At 37.8% G+C, this 24,249-nt stretch overlaps 1 protein-coding gene across 5 annotated transcripts; it reads left to right on the top strand.

Moving 5' to 3' along the window:
• Positions 1-919: 919 nt before the first annotated feature.
• Positions 920-23,746, top strand: LOC125671295 (galactoside alpha-(1,2)-fucosyltransferase 2-like). Of its 5 annotated transcripts, none has more exons than XM_056163963.1 (3): positions 920-1,804; positions 21,502-21,573; positions 21,724-23,746. In XM_056163963.1, exons 2-3 carry the CDS (start codon positions 21,558-21,560, stop codon positions 23,163-23,165), a joined length of 1,458 nt encoding a protein of 485 aa, XP_056019938.1. In that variant the 5' UTR covers positions 920-1,804; positions 21,502-21,557; the 3' UTR covers positions 23,166-23,746. The 5 variants fall into 5 exon arrangements, with proteins under 5 accessions (XP_056019938.1, XP_048762833.2, XP_048762838.2 ...); XM_048906876.2 differs by lacking the exon at positions 920-1,804 and adding an exon at positions 3,144-4,031; XM_048906881.2 differs by lacking the exon at positions 920-1,804 and adding an exon at positions 18,075-18,222 and having other exon boundaries at positions 21,502-21,577.
• The last annotated feature ends 503 nt before the right edge of the window (positions 23,747-24,249 follow it).

Genomic DNA, 24,249 nt, shown 5'->3' with positions numbered 1-24,249 from the left:
CGAAAACACAGTAAACGGGATTAAAGCTATGAATAAAAGTTTATATCACAGTGCAATATCTGCAGCTAGCTATGAAATTGATTCTATGTTTGAAGGGCGATAACAATTAAACTCAATATGATATCCTGATGTATGAGCCCAGTGGGGACCAGTGAACTAGTACTGTACAATTTAAAACAATTGATTCAGCACGATAAAAACAATCTGATATATACTATAACACTTTCCTATTTCAGGGGCGAGTCCAAAAAAATTCAATGGGGGATTACGACCCAAGTTCGTACCTTTTCCGCTCTAGGGACGGGGGTGAAGACTCCAAGATATCAAAAATGACCTTTTATTAAAAATAAAAACCAAAGGGTGAGGGTTACAACCCCCATAACCCCCTCTAGATTACCTATATTTAGATTCTTCTCACCGGAAGCGGACGTGCGAACTTTCTGTCACGACGCCGATTTTGAGAAGACGACTGCAGCGTATGTTAAGATCTCAATATTTCTTTGACCACTGACCTTCCCTTCCTCCACCCCGGGTTTTAACGTGGTAGAGGAACGATGCAGGGACGAATCAACAGGGTGATTATCCCCCCACCCCCACCCCGAGGTTTTAGTTTTAATTCACATTTTCGCAGCCGCTCTAAAAAGTACAATGTCAAGTCGGAGCACCTTTCCTCTCTGAATTTTCCTTTTGGACGGCTAGATCCATCCATACATATCCTATATATTTCCATCGACAAACATTAACTGCATATACCACAGGTTTTATCTTTACCTATATAAACCTTTAGTAAGTTTTCCCTCTGTTCCAAGAACAAGGTATCTAATTCATACAAACACATTCGATACCTAGAGCTGTGGAGTTGTATTTTTAACAATACATCCCATATTTTTGATAAAATAATAGAATCCGTACATGTACTCCTTAATTTTTGGTTTGGGAGCTAGACTAGATGTGTGGGTGTTTTTTATTTATTTATTTATTTTTTTAAAAACTTTTCTAACCTATCACATCAGGACTCTAGAGAACTGACATAATGCAGTGTGTGTGAATTGTACGACATTTTCAACGACTCTCCTCTTTCCCCGATCAATACATTGTACCTAAGGTGCTAATTGTGGTTTTTTTTCCCCTCTACTGCTTCTAGTTTCATCTACATTACAATATTGACTTTCTAATCACCATTCAGAATTATTCGAATGTCTCGCTATACCTGCATTAAACGCACGTGTATCAATATTCGAATGTCTCTCTATACCCGTATTAATTGCACGTGTAGCTGACTATCTGTCAGGTACTCGAGTTTATCCCTGAATCATCGTTAGAAATCGGATATTTGAATGGTGGACTTAGATGTTATGGATTTATATACCTCGTGTACAGTTACTCAGGGACATATGTTTCACATTGATTGATAAGTCCGCAGAATAGTGTTAGTAACACATAGTCGGTACTTCTACCTGTTGCGTGTGGCCGGCTGAGTCATCGATCGGATACGGATTTCCGAACACTTGGATTAAGAACCTCAGACTCTTTCCTGAGGATCCTGGATTAAGAGCCCCAAACTCTTTTCTGAGGATCCTGGATTAAGAACCCCAGACTCTTTCCTGAGGATCCTGGATTAAGAACCCCAGACTCTTTCCTGAGGATCCTGGATTAAGAACCTCAGACTCTTTCCTGAGTATCCTGGATTAAGAGCCTCAGATTCTTTCCTGAGGAACCTGGATTAAGAACGTCATATTCTTCCCCGAAGATCCTGGCTGTTCTTAGAATCCTTATCACATGAGGGCCGGCATCGGTAGTAAAGGTAAGGAAGTAAGCAGCGGGTAGGAGTTAGTGAGTGTTAGTAGGTGTTAATGAGTGTGGGTGAGTGTTAGGGGGTGTGGGTGGGAGTTAGTGAGTGTGGGTGGATGTTAGTGAGTGTGGGTGGGAGTTTGTGAGTGTTAGTAGGTGTTAATAAGTGTGGGTGAGTGTTAGGGGGTGTGGGTGGGAGTTAGTGAGTGTGGGTGGATGTTAGTGAGTGTGGGTGGGAGTTTGTGAGTGTTAGTAGGTGTTAATAAGTGTGGGTGAGTGTTAGGGGGTGTGGGTGGGAGTTAGTGAGTGTGGGTGGGTGTTAGTGAGTGTGGGTGGGAGTTAGTGAGTGTTAGTAGGTGTTAATAAGTTTGGGTGGGAGTTTGTGAGTGTTAGTAGGTGTTAATGAGTGTGGATGAGTGTTAGGGGGTGTGGGTGGGAGTTAGTGAGTGTGGGTGGGTGTTAGTGAGTGTGGGTGGGAGTTAGTGAGTGTTGGTAGGTGTCAATAAATGTGGGTGGGAGTTAGTAGGTGTTAATAAGTGTGTGTGGGAGTTAGTGAGTGTTAGTAGGTGTTAATAAGTGTGGGTGGGAGTTAGTGAGTGTGTGAGATCGAGTTAATGAGTGTTAGTAGGTGTTAATGTTAATGAGTGTGGGTGGGTATTAGTGAGTGTGGGTGGGAGTTAGTGAGTGTTAGTAGGTGTTTATAAGTGTGTGTGGGAGTTAGTGAGTGTTGGTAGGTGTTAATAAGTGTGGGTGGGTGTTAGTGGGTTTGGGTGGGAGTTTGTGAGTGTTGGTAGGTGTTAATAAGTGTGGGTGAGTGTTAGGGGGTGTGGGTGGGAGTTAGTGAGTGTGGGTGGGTGTTAATGAGTGTGGGTGAGTGTTATGGGGTGTGGGTGGGTGTTAGTGAGTGCGGGTGGGTGTTAGTGAGTGTGGGTGGGTGGGTGGGTGTTAGTGAGTGTGGATGATTGTAGGTTGGTTTTGATGGATGGTGTTGTTGGTGGATGTAAATGAGTGTAGGTGATTGATTGACTGAATATTGTTTAACGTCCCTCTTGAAAATAGTTCACTCATATGGAGACGCCACAATTGCTGGTGAAGGGCTGCAAAATTTAGGCCTATGCACCGCGCTTACGGATTTTGAACAGGGAGGGGTCTTTATCGTGCCACACCTGCTGTGACACGGAACCTCGGTTTTTGCGGTCTCACCCGAAAGACCGCCCCATTTAGTCGCCTCTTACGACAAGCAAGGGGTACTGAGGACCTATTCTAACACGGATCCCTACGGGACGAGTGTCGGTGAATGTAGGTTGGTATATATAGGTGTAGATTAGTGTTCGTGAGATTGAGTAGATGTGGGTGGATATTGGTGCTAGTGGGATTGTTTGTGTTAGTGTTTGGGTGTAGGTTTGTGTTGGTAGGTTGAGTAGATGTGGGTGGGTGTAGTTGGTGTTAGTGGGATTGAGTGGGTGTTAAGTGTTTTGGGTGTAGGTTTGTGTTGGTAGGTTGAGTAGATGTGGGTGGGTGTAGTTGGTGCTAGTGGGATTGCGTGGATGTGGGTCGGTGTAGGTTGTTGTTGGTGGGTTTTGAGTGGGTGTGAGTGAGTTTTAGCGGTGGTGGGTATTGAGTGAGTCTATTTATGAAGACTATGAGAACAATGGTTCCTCTTTTTGATTTAATTACTTTAATCTGACTGTAAAATATTGGTTCGACATCGATGGGCTTTCGAAAACGACAAATGTTCACATTTATTGCATATCTTTAGAGCATAGACAAATCCCTATTCCCTTTATTCAACAAAAATACTAACTAATTGTCTATTTTGTTTACATGTGCGGAGTATACAAACAGCGGCCTAATTCTGACTGTTTCTGTCATCCCATTGTTTTTATAAACTAGACTCCTGCACGTTTTCCTGTTATCTACATTTTGTGTAAATTATAAAATTCTTTTTTTTTTTTTAAATATATTAGATAGGGTTTCGCTTTAAGTTGAAAGGTTACTTCCGTGTTAGTATTTTCATTGAGATATAAAATTTTACTAATAAATCATTGGTAAAATAAGACTGCGTCGTGGACCGTTATTCAGTTATCACGGTCGGTGACGATTTATAGCCGTATCATAAGCAGTTTGTTCGATATCGGAGGAAAACTAACAACTCGCGTCAGGTGTATATATGAATTTACTGCGGTTTGTAAATGCATGTCACGTTTCCCATGCTTTTAACTGCTGAGGAATCCCTTCATGTGAGTAAGATACGTTTATTATAATAGATTTGTCTAGCGCGCTGGTCACACGCTGCTATATTGCTGCACTTAGGAATCAAATGTTTAAATTAAAGAGTTGAATGCAATTTCGGTGCTTTACACACACGCATGTACATGTATATGTGTATACAAATGTATGTATATATATGTGTGTGTATGTATGTATGTATGTTAGGTATATATATATATATATATATATATATATATATATAAATCACAAACAAACAATTATAACACCCAACCTTACGTTTACCCCTAGGATCTAAACGATAAATGTGATAATCAATTAATTAATATATAAAGCACCAAATAATCACAACTAGGTACTGAAAATTTTCGCCCCAGCCCAGGGTCAAACCAGCGACGTACGGCACCCACCGCCTAGCAAGATTGTCGAACCCGTGCGTAAGTCCACTCGGCCACAACGACTTCCCTTTTATTTATATATATATATATATATACACATATACACGCGGATGAGGATGTTCAACATAACTGCACTTAACAATTAGCTGCGTCTATGACAAAACACGGTAGTACCTCGCAGTGTCAGTATCAGACTGTCTCTCCATTACCCCCAGTTTTAGGATTAGAAGACTACAACCAGACATATTAAACGGACGGCAGCTCAGCATTACGTCACGTTAGTTCTCATGTGCATGTCATAACATGATTCTGATGTTTCAAAAATAGCAGACAAAAAAGATAACAGAACACAACTATAAGCAGTAGCGGGATGCACGAGTAATTGTATGTACTTGTAATTACATCACTAGAAGGCCTTGTCTTTATAATTGACAACTAACATTGAAATCTAATTCTTGTTGAGGGTGCAGAATATTTATTGTTCAGGTATAACGATGTAATCTGTCTCAACAGCTGGTATTTGACCAGAAGCCTCAGTTTTAAAACATGGTGTAAAACAATAAGCAAGCAATCAATTGTAGAATACTATAAGCGGTGTAGCTTTGCCATGTAACATGTGTGAATGTGTAAGGCCCCTCCTTGGGACCTGCATCCACGTGGAACCCGGAGAGTGATTAATAGAATGACCCAATGTAGCCTGGTGTTTTTATTAAGATCTTGAAAATTCAAGTTACTGGCTTGAAGTTCAAAAACAACATATGTTTAAAATTGAAATTGATGAATTATCATCTTGAATTTTCACGTCGATAATCTCAAATTCAAGACATTTTCTTGAATTTTGAATTAACATTTGTAGTATTTTCAATTTCTTGGGGTGACTTTTTAAATATCCAGATGATAGTATATGTATTATCACTATTATAACAAGAGGCCCACATACCTTATCGATCACCTGAGTACAAGTTTAAAGTATCACAAGGGCTATGAAAAAATCCTGTTCTGAATATCTAAGCTAATTCCAATATTCAGCAACGGTATAAAACAAGATATGTTCTTAAAACTTCATTGCTCTCAAAAGTGCATACACTGACACATAATATATTTATTAACATTAAACGATATGACTAATTTGGACCCATCCTAAAGTCAAGACCCTGGGGTTGCGAAATTCACCTTTTTTTGTACATCCTTTTCTGCTATTCCTAAATATGCATTTAGTTTTTATACTGTATCAGTAAACTGAAAGAAGTCCTTCAAATGATAAAGAAAATATAATCAAATATAATCACTACAATAATTTTTACTTCACCCTGAAACCAAACCCTTACTCCCTAGGATAATGAAATTTACAATTTTATTTTGGTAAAGCTACTCCTATTCCATTTAGTTTCAATTTAGTATTAATAGCATTACAGCAGATATCCTTTAAATGTTTTGCACATATACATTAAATATACCAATTCTGGCCCCACCCTGGAGCCAGAACCTCTACCCCGGGGGTCCTGGGAGTTAACATTTTGGTAGAGACCTTCCTACTCTACATCACTGCATTTAGTTTTTCTTAAAGATATACAGGTCTAGAGAAGAAGATTTTTGAAAATTGGTAAAAAAAAAAATTACAGTCCCCCCCCCCCGCCCCTCAGACTCCAAGGGTGCAGGAGACCTGCAATTTGTAAGTTATGTCCCCCTTGTCCCAAAGATGCTTCATACCAAATTTGAAAAGAATTGGAATAGCAGTTATCAAGAACGCACGGACGCACGACGACGGACGACAACCATTGGTACATGTAATAGTAAACTCAGGTGACATAAAAATTAACAGATCGAGCTTGAGATCACAGGGGCTAAGCCCGTTTTGGGCCCGAACCTTGTGATACCATAAATATAGATATTTATGGTATCAGAGAGTTCGGGCCCAAAACGGGCTTAGCCCCTGTGCTTGAGATCAGTATGATCGTATGTGTTTCCGGTGTCATATTGAAACACATCCCTAACAAAGCTTCTCTTCCCAGGGGGATTCCCGCCAAAAAATGTCCTGTCCCTGGAAGATTATATAAAATGTACATATATATACATGTTTATGAAATACAGAGATTGTATTCCCTTTCAGACGTACCCTTACATAGAAACATTACTGCCCCCCACCCCCACCCCCGGAAGATTTTATATATACATGTATATAAAACACACACATTTTATTCCCTCAGAAATCTTTCCCTCTTATAGAAATATCACCACCAACATTCCCATTATTCCCTGGGATATTTTTGTATAGAAATTTCCTCATTATCCGGATCCATGAATTAAAAAGAAATATAAGTTCATTCATAAACAGTTCCTATGAAAACAACAAGTGTTTGTGAAGCAATGAGTGATGCTCGGTATGTCAGCAAAGTAGATCATGGCCATGATTACAGATTTTCAAAGTAGGTCAAACCCCAAAGTCAAGGTGACAATCTGAAAAATTTTGATATCAAAAGAAAGGTTTTATCACAAGGAATACACATGCAAAATATCAAATACCGATGGCCATCCATTCAATAGTTATGGCCATTTTATGCGGACAGACCGAGAAATAAAAATATATGTCCCCGAATCTCCGATTATGAGCGCAGGATTGGACAATATTATACTTTTAAGTATTTACATTCATAAGACACACATTTACTGTAACGATATAGGGACCACAGGTATACGATGTCGGTGCAAAAACTACATGATTATGTACGTGTATATACTTCGAATCATGTAGAGAGTTTGCTTAGATTTTTCTACAGCATTCGTATAGAAGTATAAGTGTGTTTGATTTAGTGCGAGGTTTCCAAAAACTAGTACTGTTATCCTTCTTTCATTTAATAAAAAAAGTAGTATAAAAATATAGTTGATTTCTGAAATGAACAATTAAAAGTATTCATTTCGTAAAGTTGTGTGTGTTTTACCTTCATTAACATTAATATAGAAAACGTTTCCCTTTGAGGAGGGGCCTTTGATATATACAAATCGATTCTATATTATCTCCCCTTCAATCTCCCTCAAACGACAAATGAACAAAAGGAGAACGTATGAAAAAGTCGATGTCTGCTTGAAATATCTGAGATTTTATCAAAAACTGAAGACATGAGTTGCATAATTTCTAAGAGACCTTTATGATTGACACAATTTAGTCTGATTAAAACCACCCGGACCAGTGATTCGTATTCATACACGAGAAGGGGGAGAACGCATGTATATATGAAACGTGTTCAAATTGCCTTTTGCCTATCTGAAGATGTATTAAGAAGATGACTTGTTATAAAGGAAGAATCTTGTAAACATCTTTCAGTTATTCAAATTGACCACCACGTCGTGAATGAAGAGATTGGGGGAGGACATTAAACACAGCAATCAATGTCTTCGCTAACGTTAGATTACAACAGCTGTCATAGAATCGAACGTGCTTTAAAACTGAGAAAATTCTTAATTTAAATAAAAAGTTTAATCTTAATTTTTCATTTGGTCCCCACTTCCGCTCCCCGCCACTTCTCTCCTCCTTTCCTGCTCTCTTTCCTGCTCTTCCATCTAATTATCTCTCTCCTCCCATCCCCTCCACGCATGTCTTATTTTCTTTCTTCTCCCTCTCTATTATTCTCAATTGTCTGCTTCCTTCTGTTTATTTAGTTCCCGAGGCCTCTAGTCTTTACCCAGAGCTCCATGCCCTCTGGTGAGAGAATGGTCGTTATGCTTGTAAATTCGGAAGACCTCTGGAACTAGGTTACCTATGGGCTTCTTATATGACTTAACAGACCGGTGCTTTTATTGTAATTAGTACATGAATATGCTTCAAATTTTTTAGGACTCGTAATAATGATCGCGTTTTCGTGTATGTTGCAGGATAACCTCCGAAGTGGAGAAATGTTACATTGAAATATAAAAGACAAGGCGTTAGCCAAGGATTTAAAATTTCAAACAACATTTGAGACCAAGGAAGTTATCCTACAACCTACACGAAAACAAGAACTTTATTTCTATTCCACCGCGGCTAAGAAATATACAGCAGATCGTTTTCCTATATAGTTAAGATTTAGGTCACTGTGACATCATTTCAGTTTCCGAAACGAACACGATACATTGTTTTCTGCTGACGAAAAGGGTGAGATGTTAGGGGTATTCTAAATCTATTTTGAAAAAAAAAAATATTTCAGGTGATTAGTTTGATATTAACAGATTATTTCATAATTGCTTGGAATAAACAATTCAAGAAAAACTTGTCTGTGCATCGCCATCATGTTTACATGTGTATCGCCCTCGGAATGCAGTCGATTGGTTTATACTGAATGACAAGTGTTCTTCAGTCATTTATGAGTTTGTTTTCCAACATATCTTTATGATTATGAAATCGAATTATCATTCATCGACTTTATTATTGCTTTAGCAAAATACGAAGTGCAAGCGAGATGAGTATAAATTTTTCTCACCATCAATTATTACGTAATGAAGGTATATCGCAGAATAATGACGGCGGCATTCCACTCTTCTTTGCCAGGGCCGTAAATTAATCTTCAATTTGGAGGAGGCAGGAAATTAGGCGGGGGTCTGGGGACCGCCCAGGCCCCCAGACGCTGAGCACATTTTGTGCACACTGAATACGTTTCGTGCAAAATCCTTGATTCTAGGGCCTTCTAAGATGTTACTTGACTAACTCATTCTAAAAGAAAGATTTGGAATGCTTTTTAAGGGAGGTATCATGTTCTTAGTTATTGGAAACAACATAAATTCTAATGAACTTTAAATTTTAATTTTTTTGGGCTCAAAAGTTGGAGGAGGCAGCTGCCTCCTCCGCCTCCATGTAATTTACGGCCCTGTTTGCAATGACCGTGGTAGAAGTATAATTCATATGTCGTCAGTTAGAAGAACTGCAATTTCAGAAATCGGCTTTGTGTAAAATTCTATTTAGGTCTTCCATTTGTGTGTATATGTTGGTAAACTTTTTTCCGAGTACCAAAAGATTTGGTGCCGAGCGAAGCGAGGGACCAAATCGAGTGACGAGAAAACGTCTAACAACATACTTAGTACATGTTTCACACGAGAAATGAAAACTCTTTGTTGTCTCTATTATCATAACTCTTCCGTGTTTTTATCCTTTAATCAATATCATCAGCATTTACAAAATCTATCTTTATTGGTGCAATTTCGTACTGGCTGGGTTTGATGATTTGTGCCCTCAAGGGGAGTTTACCTGTATCCAACAGCCAGGTGAGGGAACATAGTGAGTAGTTTTCAAGTATTATTAGGTTTTTTGTACACATTCAATATATCTTCATGTTTCAAGAGTGTCTGCCAGGGCAGTGCCATGTCTTTTCAAATGGATTTTTTAAGCTAAGAACTTACTAAAACTATTGTTTTGGATATTTTCAGGCATGATAGAAAATACTTCCATGCGTTTCCTAGATATCATTTCTGAAAATGATAATGAAAACAGACTATTTGTATTATTTTCATGAAGTGTTAGTGATGAGACATAACAGATACCTCAGAGAGAGAGAGAGAGAGAGAGAGAGAGAGAGAGAGAGAGAGCATATCTTTTTAAAATTCTAAATAGAGCATGTCTGTTCTCTTGTTTCTGTTGGTCGCCCAAGCCACCCAAATTTTTGTGTTTTTGTTTTAATATTCAATGCTCCATACCAAGTCCGGTAATTGACACACCGTATTCAGAAAGCGCGACCCTTCCTTAATTGTTACTAATCATTAATAATTATTGATCTGATAATTAGAAATACAAAGCACGGTTACCCAACCATGAATCTTGGACTTGGGGTGTACCAAGTTATTTAGTACACGCAAAAACCTTATGTTCGATGTGTGAAACATGTGCTAATGGTGTGATAGAGTACCGGGGAGGAATAATCCAATCTCAGTAATCCGAGACAAGTGTTATATCCGGAAGTGAAGTTTAAAGATTACTAACACTTCCTCAATGTTATACTTCAACTAGTACATACTAATATTATATCAAACAAATTGCAATAAGCATGCAATAAAAAGAGTCGTATCGTATCGAAATTTTAAAAAGAGCCCTATACAATATGTGAGCCCCCACGACAAAACCAGGCTAGTTGAGTTTTGTACGTCATAACACAGGGTCTAAACCCGTTTTGGGTCCAAACTCTGTGATACCATAAACATAGACAATGACAATGATTTATTTACACAAACACAATAACAGTTACTGGCAAATGCACATAATATAGGTTATACCATAGAAACAATCATATTCAAAATACAATCAGTGATTTGAATGCATGAATATGACACCAGACAAAATCATATTATGTTATATTACACTGCATATAAGGTGTACATGAGATAAAGGGACCATAATAGGTACCTTGTATATAGGAATAGTATATGGAGTCATAATATACATATATATAGGAATAGTCATAGGACTTTCTCATGATAAATTATGTAGACATATTGGAATCAGTTGCTTTAAGGAAATTTCTTTTATTAGACACATCTTCAATAAATTTAGGCAGGCATTTCAATACACTACAGGACTAATAACTGTGACCTAATATTGTCATCATTGATCAGCTTAAATATAATCAAAGTTATGTAACATTAATAATTTATTGTATAGGGAGTCTCTTTCTTGTTCATAACATTTACACAACCATATAGGAAGTGAGTTTCATTTTCTATGTTATTACTATTGCACAGTTTACAAATTCTATTATAGATTTATGGTATCACATAGTTCGAGCCCAAAACGGGCTTAGCCCCTGTGCGTCATAATTTTGAGAAAACGGCGTTAGATAGCATCACATTATTTTTTCACGTCGCTGATTATGTGCTATATCAAGTTGTGTTCTTTGATTTGTTTGGCAGTAAAGGATGATTATATTACATTTTTAGAATTTCAAATAATGAATTATTGTAAAAATGATATAAAGCGATAAAACTCTTTTTTTTTTCTTTTTTTTTTTAAACAACAGATCTCTGCATATATCGGTAAAGAACCAAGTGCAGTAGTGCATAACATAGCGAGAATTCAGTGGCGTAGCTAGATTTGAAATATTTGTAAGCAGGGGGTCTGGGGAGCGGAAGCCCCCACCCCCATCCCCCGAAGCTGAGGACAATTTTTCGTAATATGTAATAAAAATTTGACGAAAATATTTGTAAGCACGTGCTTACAGTGCTACAATGTAGCTACGCCACTGGAGATTTTTACTTAATGTATGCTAGCATTCCTGTTTCGTGAACTATTAAATCACTCCTATGTACAATATGTAAAATAGATATATTAAAAAATTAAGATAAAAAGGTGTCCGGATAGGGCCATTTGCAAAAGCGTGACTGCGCGTTAGTCACAACACGCCAACAAACAACATGCCTTCGCGCTCTCACGCCAACAAGTAACGCGCCTTCGCGCAGACAAGCAATGCGCCTTCGCGCTCTCACGACAACAAGCAACACACCTTCGCGCCGTCACGCCAACAAGCAATACGCTTTCGCGTCGTGTTGCTTGTTGGCGTGACGGTGCGATGGTGCGTTGCTTGTCTGCGCGAAGGTGCGTTGCTTGTTGTCGTGATAGCGCGAAGGCGCGTTGCTTGTTGGCGTGAGAGCGTGAAGACGCGTTGCTTGTCTGCGCGAATGTGCGTTGCTTGTTGGCGTGAGAGCGCGAAGGCGCGTTGCTTGTTGGCGTGAGAGCGTGAAGGCGCGTTGCTTGTCTGCGCGAATGTGCGTTGCTTGTTGGCGTGAGAGCGCGAAAGCGCGTTGCTTGTTGGCGTGACGGCGTGTTATGACTAACGCGCAGTTACGCTTTTGCAAATGGCCCTATCCGGACACCATAAAAAGAAACAACACTGAATGAAAACGCACAGTACGACGAGGATGTAATATGGAAACTAAAAGCGAAACATGGTAAAAAAAAAAATATTGTCCTGAATACAAAGGGTACCAAGGGATGACACCTGCGCCCAGTAGGTCAGACTGCCAGTCTTGGAGTTTTAAAATATACAATTTTCAAATGCAATCTTCGCTGTGACACTGTTTGTGTATGTGAAAAGTACTCATATCAAGTACGGGTAGAAAAATGTAATAATTAGTATATCAAAAACACAACCAACCCATCTGAAACCAACACGAAAGCTATCCGCAGGTTTCTATCGTCATAAACAAAATGGAAGGTGACCCTGGTCTTACAGCTACAAGAAACAACCTTTACATCTTGTCCACCTAATGAGACAAACATAACTAGCAGACGAAATTCTTTGCTTTTCCACAACTGTCAGGTCATGTGATTCAAAAATAAAGTGTACTCTATGGAACGCCATTACTGCCTTATGTTGGTGTGTTTCATGGGTAGGTGGTGCTTTTTCGTTATATGCTGTGGCTCTTCAATGATACGGTGGTGCTTTTTTATTATATGCTGTGGTTCTTTCGTGAGTAGGTGGTGCTTTTTCGTTATATGCTGTGATTCTTTCATGATAAGGTAGTGCTTTTTTATTATATGCTGTGGCTCTTTCGTGAGTAGGTGGTGCTTTTTCGTTATATGCTGTGATTCTTTCATGATAAGGTGGTGCTTTTTTATTATATGCTGTGGCTCTTTCGTGAGTAGGTGGTGCTTTTTCGTTATATGCTGTGATTCTTTCATGATAAGGTAGTGCTTTTTTATTATATGCTGTGGCTCTTTCATGAGTAGGTGGTGCTCTTTCGTTATATGCTGTGGTTCTTTCATGATAAGATGGTGCTTTTTTATTATATGCTGTGTTTTTTTCATGGTAGGGTGGTGCTTTTTTACTATATGCTGTGGTTCTTTCATAATAAGATGGTGCTTTTTATTATATGTTGTGGTTCTTTCATGATAAGGTGGTGCTTTTTTACTATATGCTGTGATTCTTTCATGAGTAGGTGGTGCTTTTTTACTATATGCTGTGGTTCTTTCATGAGTAGGTGGTGCTTTTTTGTAATGAGCTTTTTCATTATATGCTGTGGTTCTTTTATGTTAAGATGGTGACACTTTATTACATTCTTTGTTTTTATCATGATTATTTGGTGCATTTTACATTCATGGTGGTGTTTTTTCAAAAGATGGATCTTTTTCAATATGTACTTGTGTTATTTCTTAATGATATGGTGGTTTTTATAACGAATGGAGGTTTTTTATATTGTGCTGTGGATATTTCATTATGATGACTTGGTGCATGGATCATGATCATCCACCCCACCCCCAGTACACATACCTTATCACATTGTTTTTAATCAGAGTAAGAATTATTTTTTCTACTTTGTTATTTTTCGTCAGTGATTATAACATATAATCACTGATAACGAGAATTTTAATAATAAGTGACAGAGACGAAAAATAACAATGTTGGATGATCTTTAATGCATATTTACAAAACATAAGTAGAAAGAAATATCAGAAAAGTAAGGTGACAAGGTGCGTGTGTTGGGGGTGGTATGGAATGATCATGATCCCAAGTTCTTGTGCATGTGATAAGGTTTGCATTGTCCCATTTATTTATAGACCCAAACGTATTAGGTACCATGATTAATGTGAATTTGTGTATTTTTAAGAAACTTGATTTGGATGATCTGTTCCGTCAGTGCGTTAACATTTGAACAGATCAACGCCCTTGTAAGGATATGCTCATTTTTCTTGAAATAACACATTGATGGATCGGAGTACGTAAGATTGTGAATTTCATGAACTTGCGCCACTGTATTCTTATGTAATATGCCCATTTCGCACCATTAAGGTGCAACGTATGTTGCACCAATGTTGGAAGTTAAATTAACAATTTGGGTACATGTTCCTCAGCAGTAGGATACATGTAATAGAGTTTTACTTTAGTTCAGCATTAGCACCACAGTCCTCCACATCTGCTTCCTATTTAGATATTTTATTGAAAAATAATTTTAACGGCAAACTAATAAATCACCTTTATGACAAACGGAATGATTTCAGTTTCTCCATCGTTTATTTTCCATATTTATGTAGCAATATTCCATTATCACCTGCATATGGTGTCTTTATCTCTCAACTGATTCGATACACAAGAGCTTGTTTTGCGTCTGATCATATTTAAATCGAGGCATGCTGTTGAAGAACAAGTTGATGTTACAGGAGTTTCAACAGTCTCGTTTAAACATAACGATCTAGTTTGTCAATACAACCTATCATTAGGTCAAATGTTGTCTGACGTGTTTCATACCGATTGTTGACACACTGATTTTGACTACGGATAACTCCGTTTACCTGATCAGGATACAGGGCTCACGGCGGGTGTTACCGGTCGACAGGGGATGATTACTCTTCCTAGGCACCTGTAACCACCTCTGGTATACCGTATCCAGTGGTCCGTGTTTGCCCACCTCTCTATTTTGTATTTCTTTTAGGAGTTATGAGAAGGGTACCTGTAAAGTGCGAAACGAAACGAAACTAATTGCGCATGGTGCTTACTCACCCCCTCCCCTTCCAACTTTTAAAACTTTGTATCAGTCAAGCCGAAAACCTACATCAAAGGAGAGACGAATTTTATGTATATGTGGTAACTTTCACAGGCTCCTGACAGAGCTCCAGATAAGGTGCGTATCAGCGTAAATACTCATTAAATTTAACCAAATACGCATTTAAGTTGAAAATCATGCGTACAATTACGCATTAGCGAATGCAAATACGCTTTTACACTCCCAAAGTAATGCGTATTAGTCCGCGTATTTGTGATACATGTAGTATGATATAAATATGAATTGTCTATTCATATGAATTGAAGTTAGCCCAGTGCTTGATCATACATGATATTTAGCGCTATGAAATACGTTTTGATGACAATCACAATTTTGAAAAATTGGAAGAGTTAACTGAAAACACTATTATATAGGCCTACTTATCATACTTTCTTTCTTAAAGAGTTGGTGTGTGGTTGAAAGCACGGGGGAAAAACCTTGTATTATCAATCGTGGACGAATGATATGCAGAATTGGATCATAATCATGTGACTGAGTGTCTGGCATATTCAACTTTAATGCATCAATGATACAAATTCCCAATGACAATGAATAGTTTTAATAAAAAGAACTGCAAAGGATTTCCCCCGTAAATAGCTGGAGCGGCCTTTTCGTATAAACTTTAAGTTAAAGTTTAACGGAAGAAGTATCGTTTATCTGGTGACATCTTCTGTGCAAAAGAGCAACGATAATCAGTAAATTAACAAAATGCACCTTTGATTTTTTCTTAAAAGCAAAATACTCATTGATTTGAAAATCAGGGAGTAAATACTCTTTGTAGTAAAAAATTATCTGGAGCTCTGTCCTGAGATACCATTTTTAATAATCATAATTAAAAGAGTTCGGTTATGCAGTCTGTTTTGTTTTGTTTCGGTGGGTTTCATTTCGGTAGATTTCGTTTCGTTTCGCACTTTACAGGTACCCGTTATGAGAATGATCACTGTTCATTATCTTCATCTTTCATTAGTAAAATGTAAGAAAGATGTCTGGGGAAAGTAAAAAAAAAAAAATCATGTGTACATGTATAAACTTTAGGATGTAAAATTCCATCTTCAGTAGATCTAGAGGGATCTCAATAATTCTTAATGGATAGACCACTTACTTTAGCGCTGTACCTTTATCATTTACTTTAGCGCTGTACCTTTATCATTTACTTTAGCGCCGTACCTTTATCATTTACTTTAGCGCCGTACCTTTATATCATTTACTTTAGCGCCGTACCTTTATATCATTTACTTTAGCGCCGTACCTTTATCATTTACTTTAGCGCTGTACCTTTATCACTTACTTTAGCGCCGTACCTTTATCATTTACTTTAGCGCCGTACCTTTATATCATTTACTTTAGCGCCGTACCTTTATCATTTACTTTAGCGCTGTACCTTTATCACTTACTTTAGCGCCGTACCTTTATCATTTACTTTAGCGGCGCATATTTCATCATTGACTTTAGCGCCCTATTTTTATGTCTTCTATTTAATCGGGTCGTAATCGTGAAACATGGATTAAAACAAAGCAATCGTTAAAATAGGATATAACGCTCAAGTACATTCATCATTTTATTAATTCTGTTGTGTACCACGTGTTTGTTAATCAATCAATGATTTCGCCAGCACATGGTTCTCACATGGTCGAGTTTGTGGTCATGTCTCCGACCGTACAGCTGTACAGGATACAGTTTGTGTGACCATACTGACCAAGGTTAATCTCTTTTCATTCAAAATAAGTCAAACAGTTAAGGACACGCGAGCAGCGTGACTAAAAGAAATAAAAAATATCTTAATCTTAAAGGAACATGCCATGTTTTCATGTTTTTCACATGATTGATTGATTGATTGAATATCGTGAAGGGCTGTAAAATTTCGGTCTATGCTCGGCGCTTATGGCCTTTGAGCAGGGAGGGATCTTTATTGTGCCACACCTGCTGTGACACGGGACCTCGGTTTTTGCGGTCTCATCCGAAGGAACCCCCCCCCCCCCCCCATTTAGTCGCCTCTTACGACAAGCAAGGGGGTACTGAGGACCTATTCTAACCCGGATCCCCACGGGATTATTCACATGAAGATTGTTTGATTAATACCGGTAGATTGATTAGAATGAACCAGATCGGGTTCACCTATTAGAGCACAGCATTGCGTAGCAGTGAGTATCAGGTGCACTCTATATTTTGTGCTTTAATTGGTGTTCTAATTCCACAAAGAAATATCTTTGATCTGTCCACATCTGCAATTTTCTTGTAATTCAATTGTTTTTAAAAAGACCCCTGAACAGAATAAATTACACAATCAGAAATCAAACAATAATTAACACAATAATTTCTAAAACTTGTAACTTATCTAAATAATTTATGTCATCAATTTATGATACCTCTATATTTATAACAGAAATTATTGATGGAGTCAATGAGAGAGAGAGAGAGAGAGAGAGAGAGAGAGAGAGAGGTAGAATGTGTGTCAGCTACCCATAGGAATACAACCATTATTCAAACACTATGACCACAGAACTCTGCAGAGGTCCCTGAGACAGGTCCTGTGTATATCAAAACTATAAAAAAGCAAGGACGGGTAGATTTCTATCATGTTCTGTCTCTGTGCATTTCTTTGAGTGACATGGGATATAGCAATTAACACCTTGGTAGACCCTGTCCACTCCAGGTAAATAACATATGTTTAGATTAGGCCCCGCCTACATTTTCACTGACCGTACGGTCATGAGATGGGTCTTTAAGTTAGATCGATTCTCGTATGATGTCTTAGGTTTTTGCAAAAATCTTCATCAAATTAAACTTTGCGCATGATAGAAATATATCTTTCAGAGGAATTTTATTACTGGATAAAGTAAAAAAAAAAATAAGATAAGTAAAATTTTGATAATAAAAAGATTTATATATTCCATAGATAATCAATTATTTAATTAATACATGTATTCTGTTTTACTAAAATGTGTGATTTCCTTATGTTGACCTATACTTCTATTTTTGTATATCTGACATCATAAAAAAGGTGAAACATACACATTTTATTTTGTTATTAATCAAATTAAACTATATTGAATAGAATTTGATACAGTATATCCAATTTCAATCATTAATATTGATAAGTCACATGAGGGTGGAGCTACCTTAATTGAGATTTACATATACCCTTGAAAATTAATGAAGCGTTAAAACCGGTATGTGTAATCCCGGAACTGTACTGAAATAGGCAGGTGATTTCCGACTGACTATTCCGGGCTAAGGCGGATATACTATAATGTGATTTCTGTTTAAGTTATCGTACTTGATCCACAATCATGTATTAAGGAGCCACGAGGTAAATTTCTGTCACATATATATATATATATATATATATATATATATATATTTAATCCGGTTTAATGCAGAGAGAGAGAGGGGGGGGAGAGAGAGATTTGTACACATTTCATTGAGAAGTATTTTTGTGAAAATCATCTAATGCTATGTGTTCTTAACTCGTACTAGGTTTTGTTATATATAAAGCATTGTTTACCGTAGTCGTTTTAAAAGTCCTTACTGTTCGGAAATGGGAGAAACCAGTCAGGCGTAGCCTCGTCGACATACCTACACCGGGTAAGGTTTTTTTTTTTTTAATCATTGAGCTCTGTCACGAAATGATCAAACTTCCCCGAGGCGTGGAAATTGTATGTAAGTGATTTTAGTCATATGTTTGTGCACATCGAGGGCGCAGTCAACGGTTAGTACATTGTAAGCGATTCTAGTTCTTCCTTCAGACCCAAGTGGAGTGTGTATTCGTTGATTTATTGCATTCGAGCGTAATATTTGAATACAGCTTTTGTTTACATGCAATATATTGTGGTCGGGATCAATTTTATGAAACTTGTGCATCCTGGAGCGATAAAGATATATTTCTTTTATTGGTCATTGTAAAACATACCACTTTTTGATCATCGATGTCTCATAAATCATAAAATGTTAGTGACTACCATATATAAACGCACCTACCCATATGTACACGGACTTCTTCATTCGTCCGATTAGCGTAAATTGCGTGCATTCCCGCTTACTTAGACACACTTGAGGATTAAATACTTGAGTAAAACTTTTAAACGCCTTACTATTAGTTGATAAGTTAATAAAATATTTCATCATAATTACATTAAATATGTTATAGAAATATTCAATACAAAGTTTACACAATTTTAAACCTGACCCATCGGGCCAACATGTGTATGTGACTTTACCAAGGCACTATGTATAATTTTATTGACCAGAGGATGGACTGTGTAGTTTTAAGATATTTACAGATATTTTGCCATTTTTCGTAGAAAGTTACTTGAAACACAGTTCATTTTAAATCTGAAAAAATGAGATATTACATCCTATATTGCCGAATATTTTTTTCTATAAATTTAACATATGCAGAACAAATAAAAAATAATTTATGTTTCCAGTAGAAAAGCAATGACCGCACCTGAACAACGTCTCAGACTGAACACATACATGTATACAAAATACATCAGAAACAGAAACAAACCTAACTATATTGTATCCACGCCATCCTCTATATCCGATACTATCGATTAACAATTCAGAGTGATTGGTTTAGCTTTTAGAATAATTTAAACTCAAGTTTATCTATTTTTCTCTGAAACATCTACAGCAGTGGCGGATCCTGGCGATGTGAGTTTGTGGAGTCCGGGGTCTGGAGGCTTTTAAGTTACTTTTATACTAGTACCAACAATCGATTGATTTCTTTATGCACTTGTTTGATTTTTCGGGTCTCATTACTTTAATTTATGATTTATCTCCACAAAAGCAGGAAATTCAGTAATGTTGATGTAGAAGTAGCCTTACGATGTGTGGTGAATTCAAGTTCAGATAAGTCGGTAAATAATCTTTTATTAAAGAACACCAGGACGATCTTAGGTGAGCGTTACAGTCGCCCGTGTATGTGTACGTGCGTGCGTGTGTCTGGGTTTGTTTTTTTTGGGGGGGGGGGGGGGGTTGGGGGTTGGGGTTGGGGGGATGTCTTTATATGAGGAGCAAAGAAATAGAACTTTGTTGGCAATAGCGACAATAAATTTAAACTTGATACCGTTCGAATAGCCGGTACACTATAAATAGGTATTTAGATATGCCTACATGTATTTAGTTTAATAGCCGGTACACTATATATAAATAGGTATTTTGATATGCCTACATGTATTTAGTTTAATAGCCGGTACACTATAAATAGGTATTTTGATATGCCTACATGTATTTAGTTTAATAGCCGGTACACTATAAATAGGTATTTTGATATATCTACATGTAGTTAGTTTAATAGCCGGTACACTATAAATAGGTATTTTGATATGCCTACATGTATTTAGTTTAATAGCCGGTACACTATAAATAGGTATTTTGATATGCCTACATGTATTTAGTTTAATAGCCGGTACACTATAAATAGGTATTTTGATATATCTACATGTAGTTAGTTTACGTTCGTTATAGTCGAATACTTTCTAGATGCAGGGAATAATTTTTCAACTTTCTTCATATGATAACGTACATCGGGGGAAAGGCGCGATCATGTGTCTTGTCAGTAACTGATTTCAACCTTTAAGACTCTCCCCAGAGGGAAAACAAAACAAATTAAACTATTGCGGGACAACAATCGTCGAAAATTTTATAAACAGGATCCTGAGATAAAGTCAACGTCATACACTGATGCAATGCTCTCGATAATTTATATCACTACTAAAAATCTTTTGATACTTATCGACTCCCTCAACTCCTAGCAACAGAGGTGTGAATATGATACATGTATTTTCAGGGCCGTAAATTACATGGAGGCGGAGGAGGCAGCTGCCTCCTCCAACTTTTGAGCCAAAAAAAATTAAAATTTAAAGTTCATTAGAATTTATGTTGTTTCCAATAACTAAGAACATGATACCTCCCTTAAAAAGCATTCCAAATCTTTCTTTTAGAATGAGTTAGTCAAGTAACATCTTAGAAGGCCCTAGAATCAAGGATTTTGCACGAAACGTGTTCAGTGTGCACAAAATGTGCTCAGCGTCTGGGGGCCTGGGCGGCCCTCAGACCCCCGCCTAATTTCCTGCCTCCTCCAAATTGAAGGTTAATTTACGGCCCTGTATTTTATCCTTTCGTGTATCTCCCCCCTGTCAATTCCTCCCGTATGGATCCAGTTAGAATAGATCCTCAGTACCCTTACTTGTCGTAAGAGGCGACTAAATGGGGCAGTCCTTCGGATGAAATCACAACAACCGAGGCCCCGTGTCACAGCAGGTGTGGCACGATAAAGATCCTTCATTGCTCAAAGGCTGTAAGCGCCGAGCATAGACCAAAATTTTGTAGTCCTTCACCGGCAGTGGTGATGTCTCCATATGAGTGAAAGATTCTCAAGCAAACACAAAGATGACTGCTCTGCTGTCGTTTTGACGAGGCGCGGATCTGAGTTCACAAACGCGACATTATGGTGTTTACTGCACTGCCTGCTGCCCAATCCCTTTCACTTTTTAGGAATGAAATTATTATAATTTAAAAATACTGCTCTGTCATCTCTAGGCACGGATTATGCATTTTTAACACGTGTTCTTTCTTTTTGCAGACTAAAGATATCTCACTGAGTCGACATGAGATTTAGAAACCGTTCAAACCATTTCCATGAATCTCAAAAGATGTAGGTAAACATTTATCATAAAGATGTCATCTATCTATTACAGATACCACTGTCATATCTCTATTTCCACGCTAACGTAACTATAGATAATACAAGTATAGCGAAAAAGTCGAATTGGTGTTTTCATGATTTAATAACTTATCATTTTAGATTCAGCATGTCTCGTTGCAAGTCTGTTTGCAACAATGGTAGCTTTCAGCACCCTAGTTATGTTGAGCCAAAGATTGGGACCAGATCACTTTAGACCAATAAAACTTCTGAATGTCATGCTACAAGGTAATCGGATGTCATCCAATGGCATCATCAAGTCCACGCCATTCAGAGATCCACTTCCGGTTGCAACAAAAACTGATATAGAACTTATTGCAATAGCAAATACTCAAATAAAGCCATCGGTGCCTCCATCTTCCTCTCTGCTACCTTCCCCAACAAAAGTTGGTGCCACTTCATTCGCTACGAAACTCAGGACAACATCTTCTAATGTAAAATCCAGCACCCCAGCAGCTTCCACGAAATCAAGCATCACAACAGTAACAGATGCTAAATCTACGGGAGTATCAGAGTCGTCTTCCATTATCAATGTGACAAAAACAAAACCCACATCACCCTCACCGAAAACAGCCAGAAGGAAGCCCACATTGCCCTCATCGACAACAGCGGCAACAAAGCCCACACCGATAACAGCCACCAGGAAGCCCACATCGGCAACAGTCACAACAAAGCCCACATCGCCCTCACCGATAAAAGCCACAACAAAGGCACAATCCAAGTTCTATGTGTGCCCCACGTTCATGGGAAGACTTGGAAATCATTTATTTCAGTTTGCGTCGGGATTTGGCATCGCTGCGTCCAAGGACATGCAGTTTGTGGTTGGAGAAAGTGATCTGATATCCCGAATATTTCAGCTGAAAAACAGTAGACACCTTCTCATAAGTAGAGACAGACACGAATGTGCCCACGCCAGACCTCACGTAGAAGCACGTGCTTGTTCCTACGATAAAAATGTTGGAAACTTTAAACCGGATGCTACATATAGAGTTGCAAGTTATTTACAATCTTGGAAATATTTTCAAAATGCATCCCAAGAATTACGGGAACAATTGAAATTTAAAGCTCAATCCCAGACGAAAGCTGACAGTATTATAGATGGTATTTTAAAGAAATACAATGCATCGCGAGAGAATGTGACATTAATTGCTATTCACGTAAGACGTGGAGACATGGTCAATCATGGCTTCGGGTATTTAGTGGCTACGAAGGAATACTTTGAAAAAGCAATGGAATTGTTCAGCAATTATTCTAGTCCTATTTATATACTTTGTTCTAATGATCTCGCATGGTCTAAGGCGAACATACCTCAGACAAAAACTGTTGAGTTTATATCTGGGAATTCAGCGGAAGTCGACATGGCATTGATGGCGTCATGTGATCACGTGATATCGTCAGTGGGTTCCTTCAGCTGGTGGACGGGCTGGCTGAATAATGGTACAGTGACATACTACAAATGGCCGGCCAAGGAAGGATCCGGTCTCCGCGCTCAGTTCAGTTCCGACTTTATGGACTATTTCTATCCACATTGGACAGGGTTATAACCATTAGTAATCTTAGTGTATTGGGTGAAGTTTACAGTATTGATGAAATTGTGTATAACCATAGCATACTACGTTAACAATTATTGAGATTATTTGTATGAACTCTAGATTGGGATGAATGTAGAAAACAAATGAACGTGATTCCTTATAACAGGTAATTTCTGCAGTTGTCCATTAATTGCAGAATTTTGCGGATAGGAAAAATCCGCAAGAATTACAATCGCAAAATATATAGATACATGTATAACAACCGCAGAAACGTGGGATATAATTTGCTACCTATTGGGGATCAAATCGCTAACATTTCCAAACACAAAAACCAGTAAGCCGAAGTGTTTGATATACTGTATGTTTGATGTCATAGTTCGTTAATCTTTCTGATCACCATTATGTTGGTAAAAGTTCTTTTGAATATGTTGGAAATGTAGAGCATCTATTATTAGCATGTAGTATTATTGATATTGAGGGATATGATGTTATTGTTATCGTCTGCTCGTCAATTGGTACCAAAATGTCTGTGATAAGCATTTGTCATTAAATCGAACTTGCATATATCATTGCAATAAAATTTTATTTTTTAATGATATGTTTTTAGCTATGTAGATAATATATTAATTTTGTCAATTGATAGGGTTCCTTTTTGTTGCTTGATTTAAAATGTTGATTGTGTTGCAGTTTGATCCGATGTGTAAGTTTCTGTTGTTGTTAGATGCAAGGTGAAGATAACGAACAGTGATCAATCTCATAACTCCTATAAAGGTGAAGATAACGAACAGTGATCAATCTCATAACTCCTATAAAGGTGAAGATAACGAACAGTGATCAATCTCATAACTCCTATAAAGGTGAAGATAACGAACAGTGATCAATCTCATAACTCCTATAAAGGTGAAGATAACGAACAGTGATCAATCTCATAACTCCTATAAAGGTGAAGATAACGAACAGTGATCAATCTCATAACTCCTATAAGCAATACAAAATAGATAGTTGGGCAAACACGGACCCCTGGACACACCAGAGGTGGGATCAGGTGCCTAGGAGGAGTAAGCATCCCCTGTTGACCGGTCACACCCGCCGTGAG

This window comes from Ostrea edulis, chromosome 4, assembly GCF_947568905.1.
Source record: "Ostrea edulis chromosome 4, xbOstEdul1.1, whole genome shotgun sequence".
Classification (NCBI taxonomy): domain Eukaryota; kingdom Metazoa; phylum Mollusca; class Bivalvia; order Ostreida; family Ostreidae; genus Ostrea; species Ostrea edulis.
Note: the sequence above shows the minus strand (reverse complement) of the source record. Positions and strands in the feature narration are given on the sequence as shown.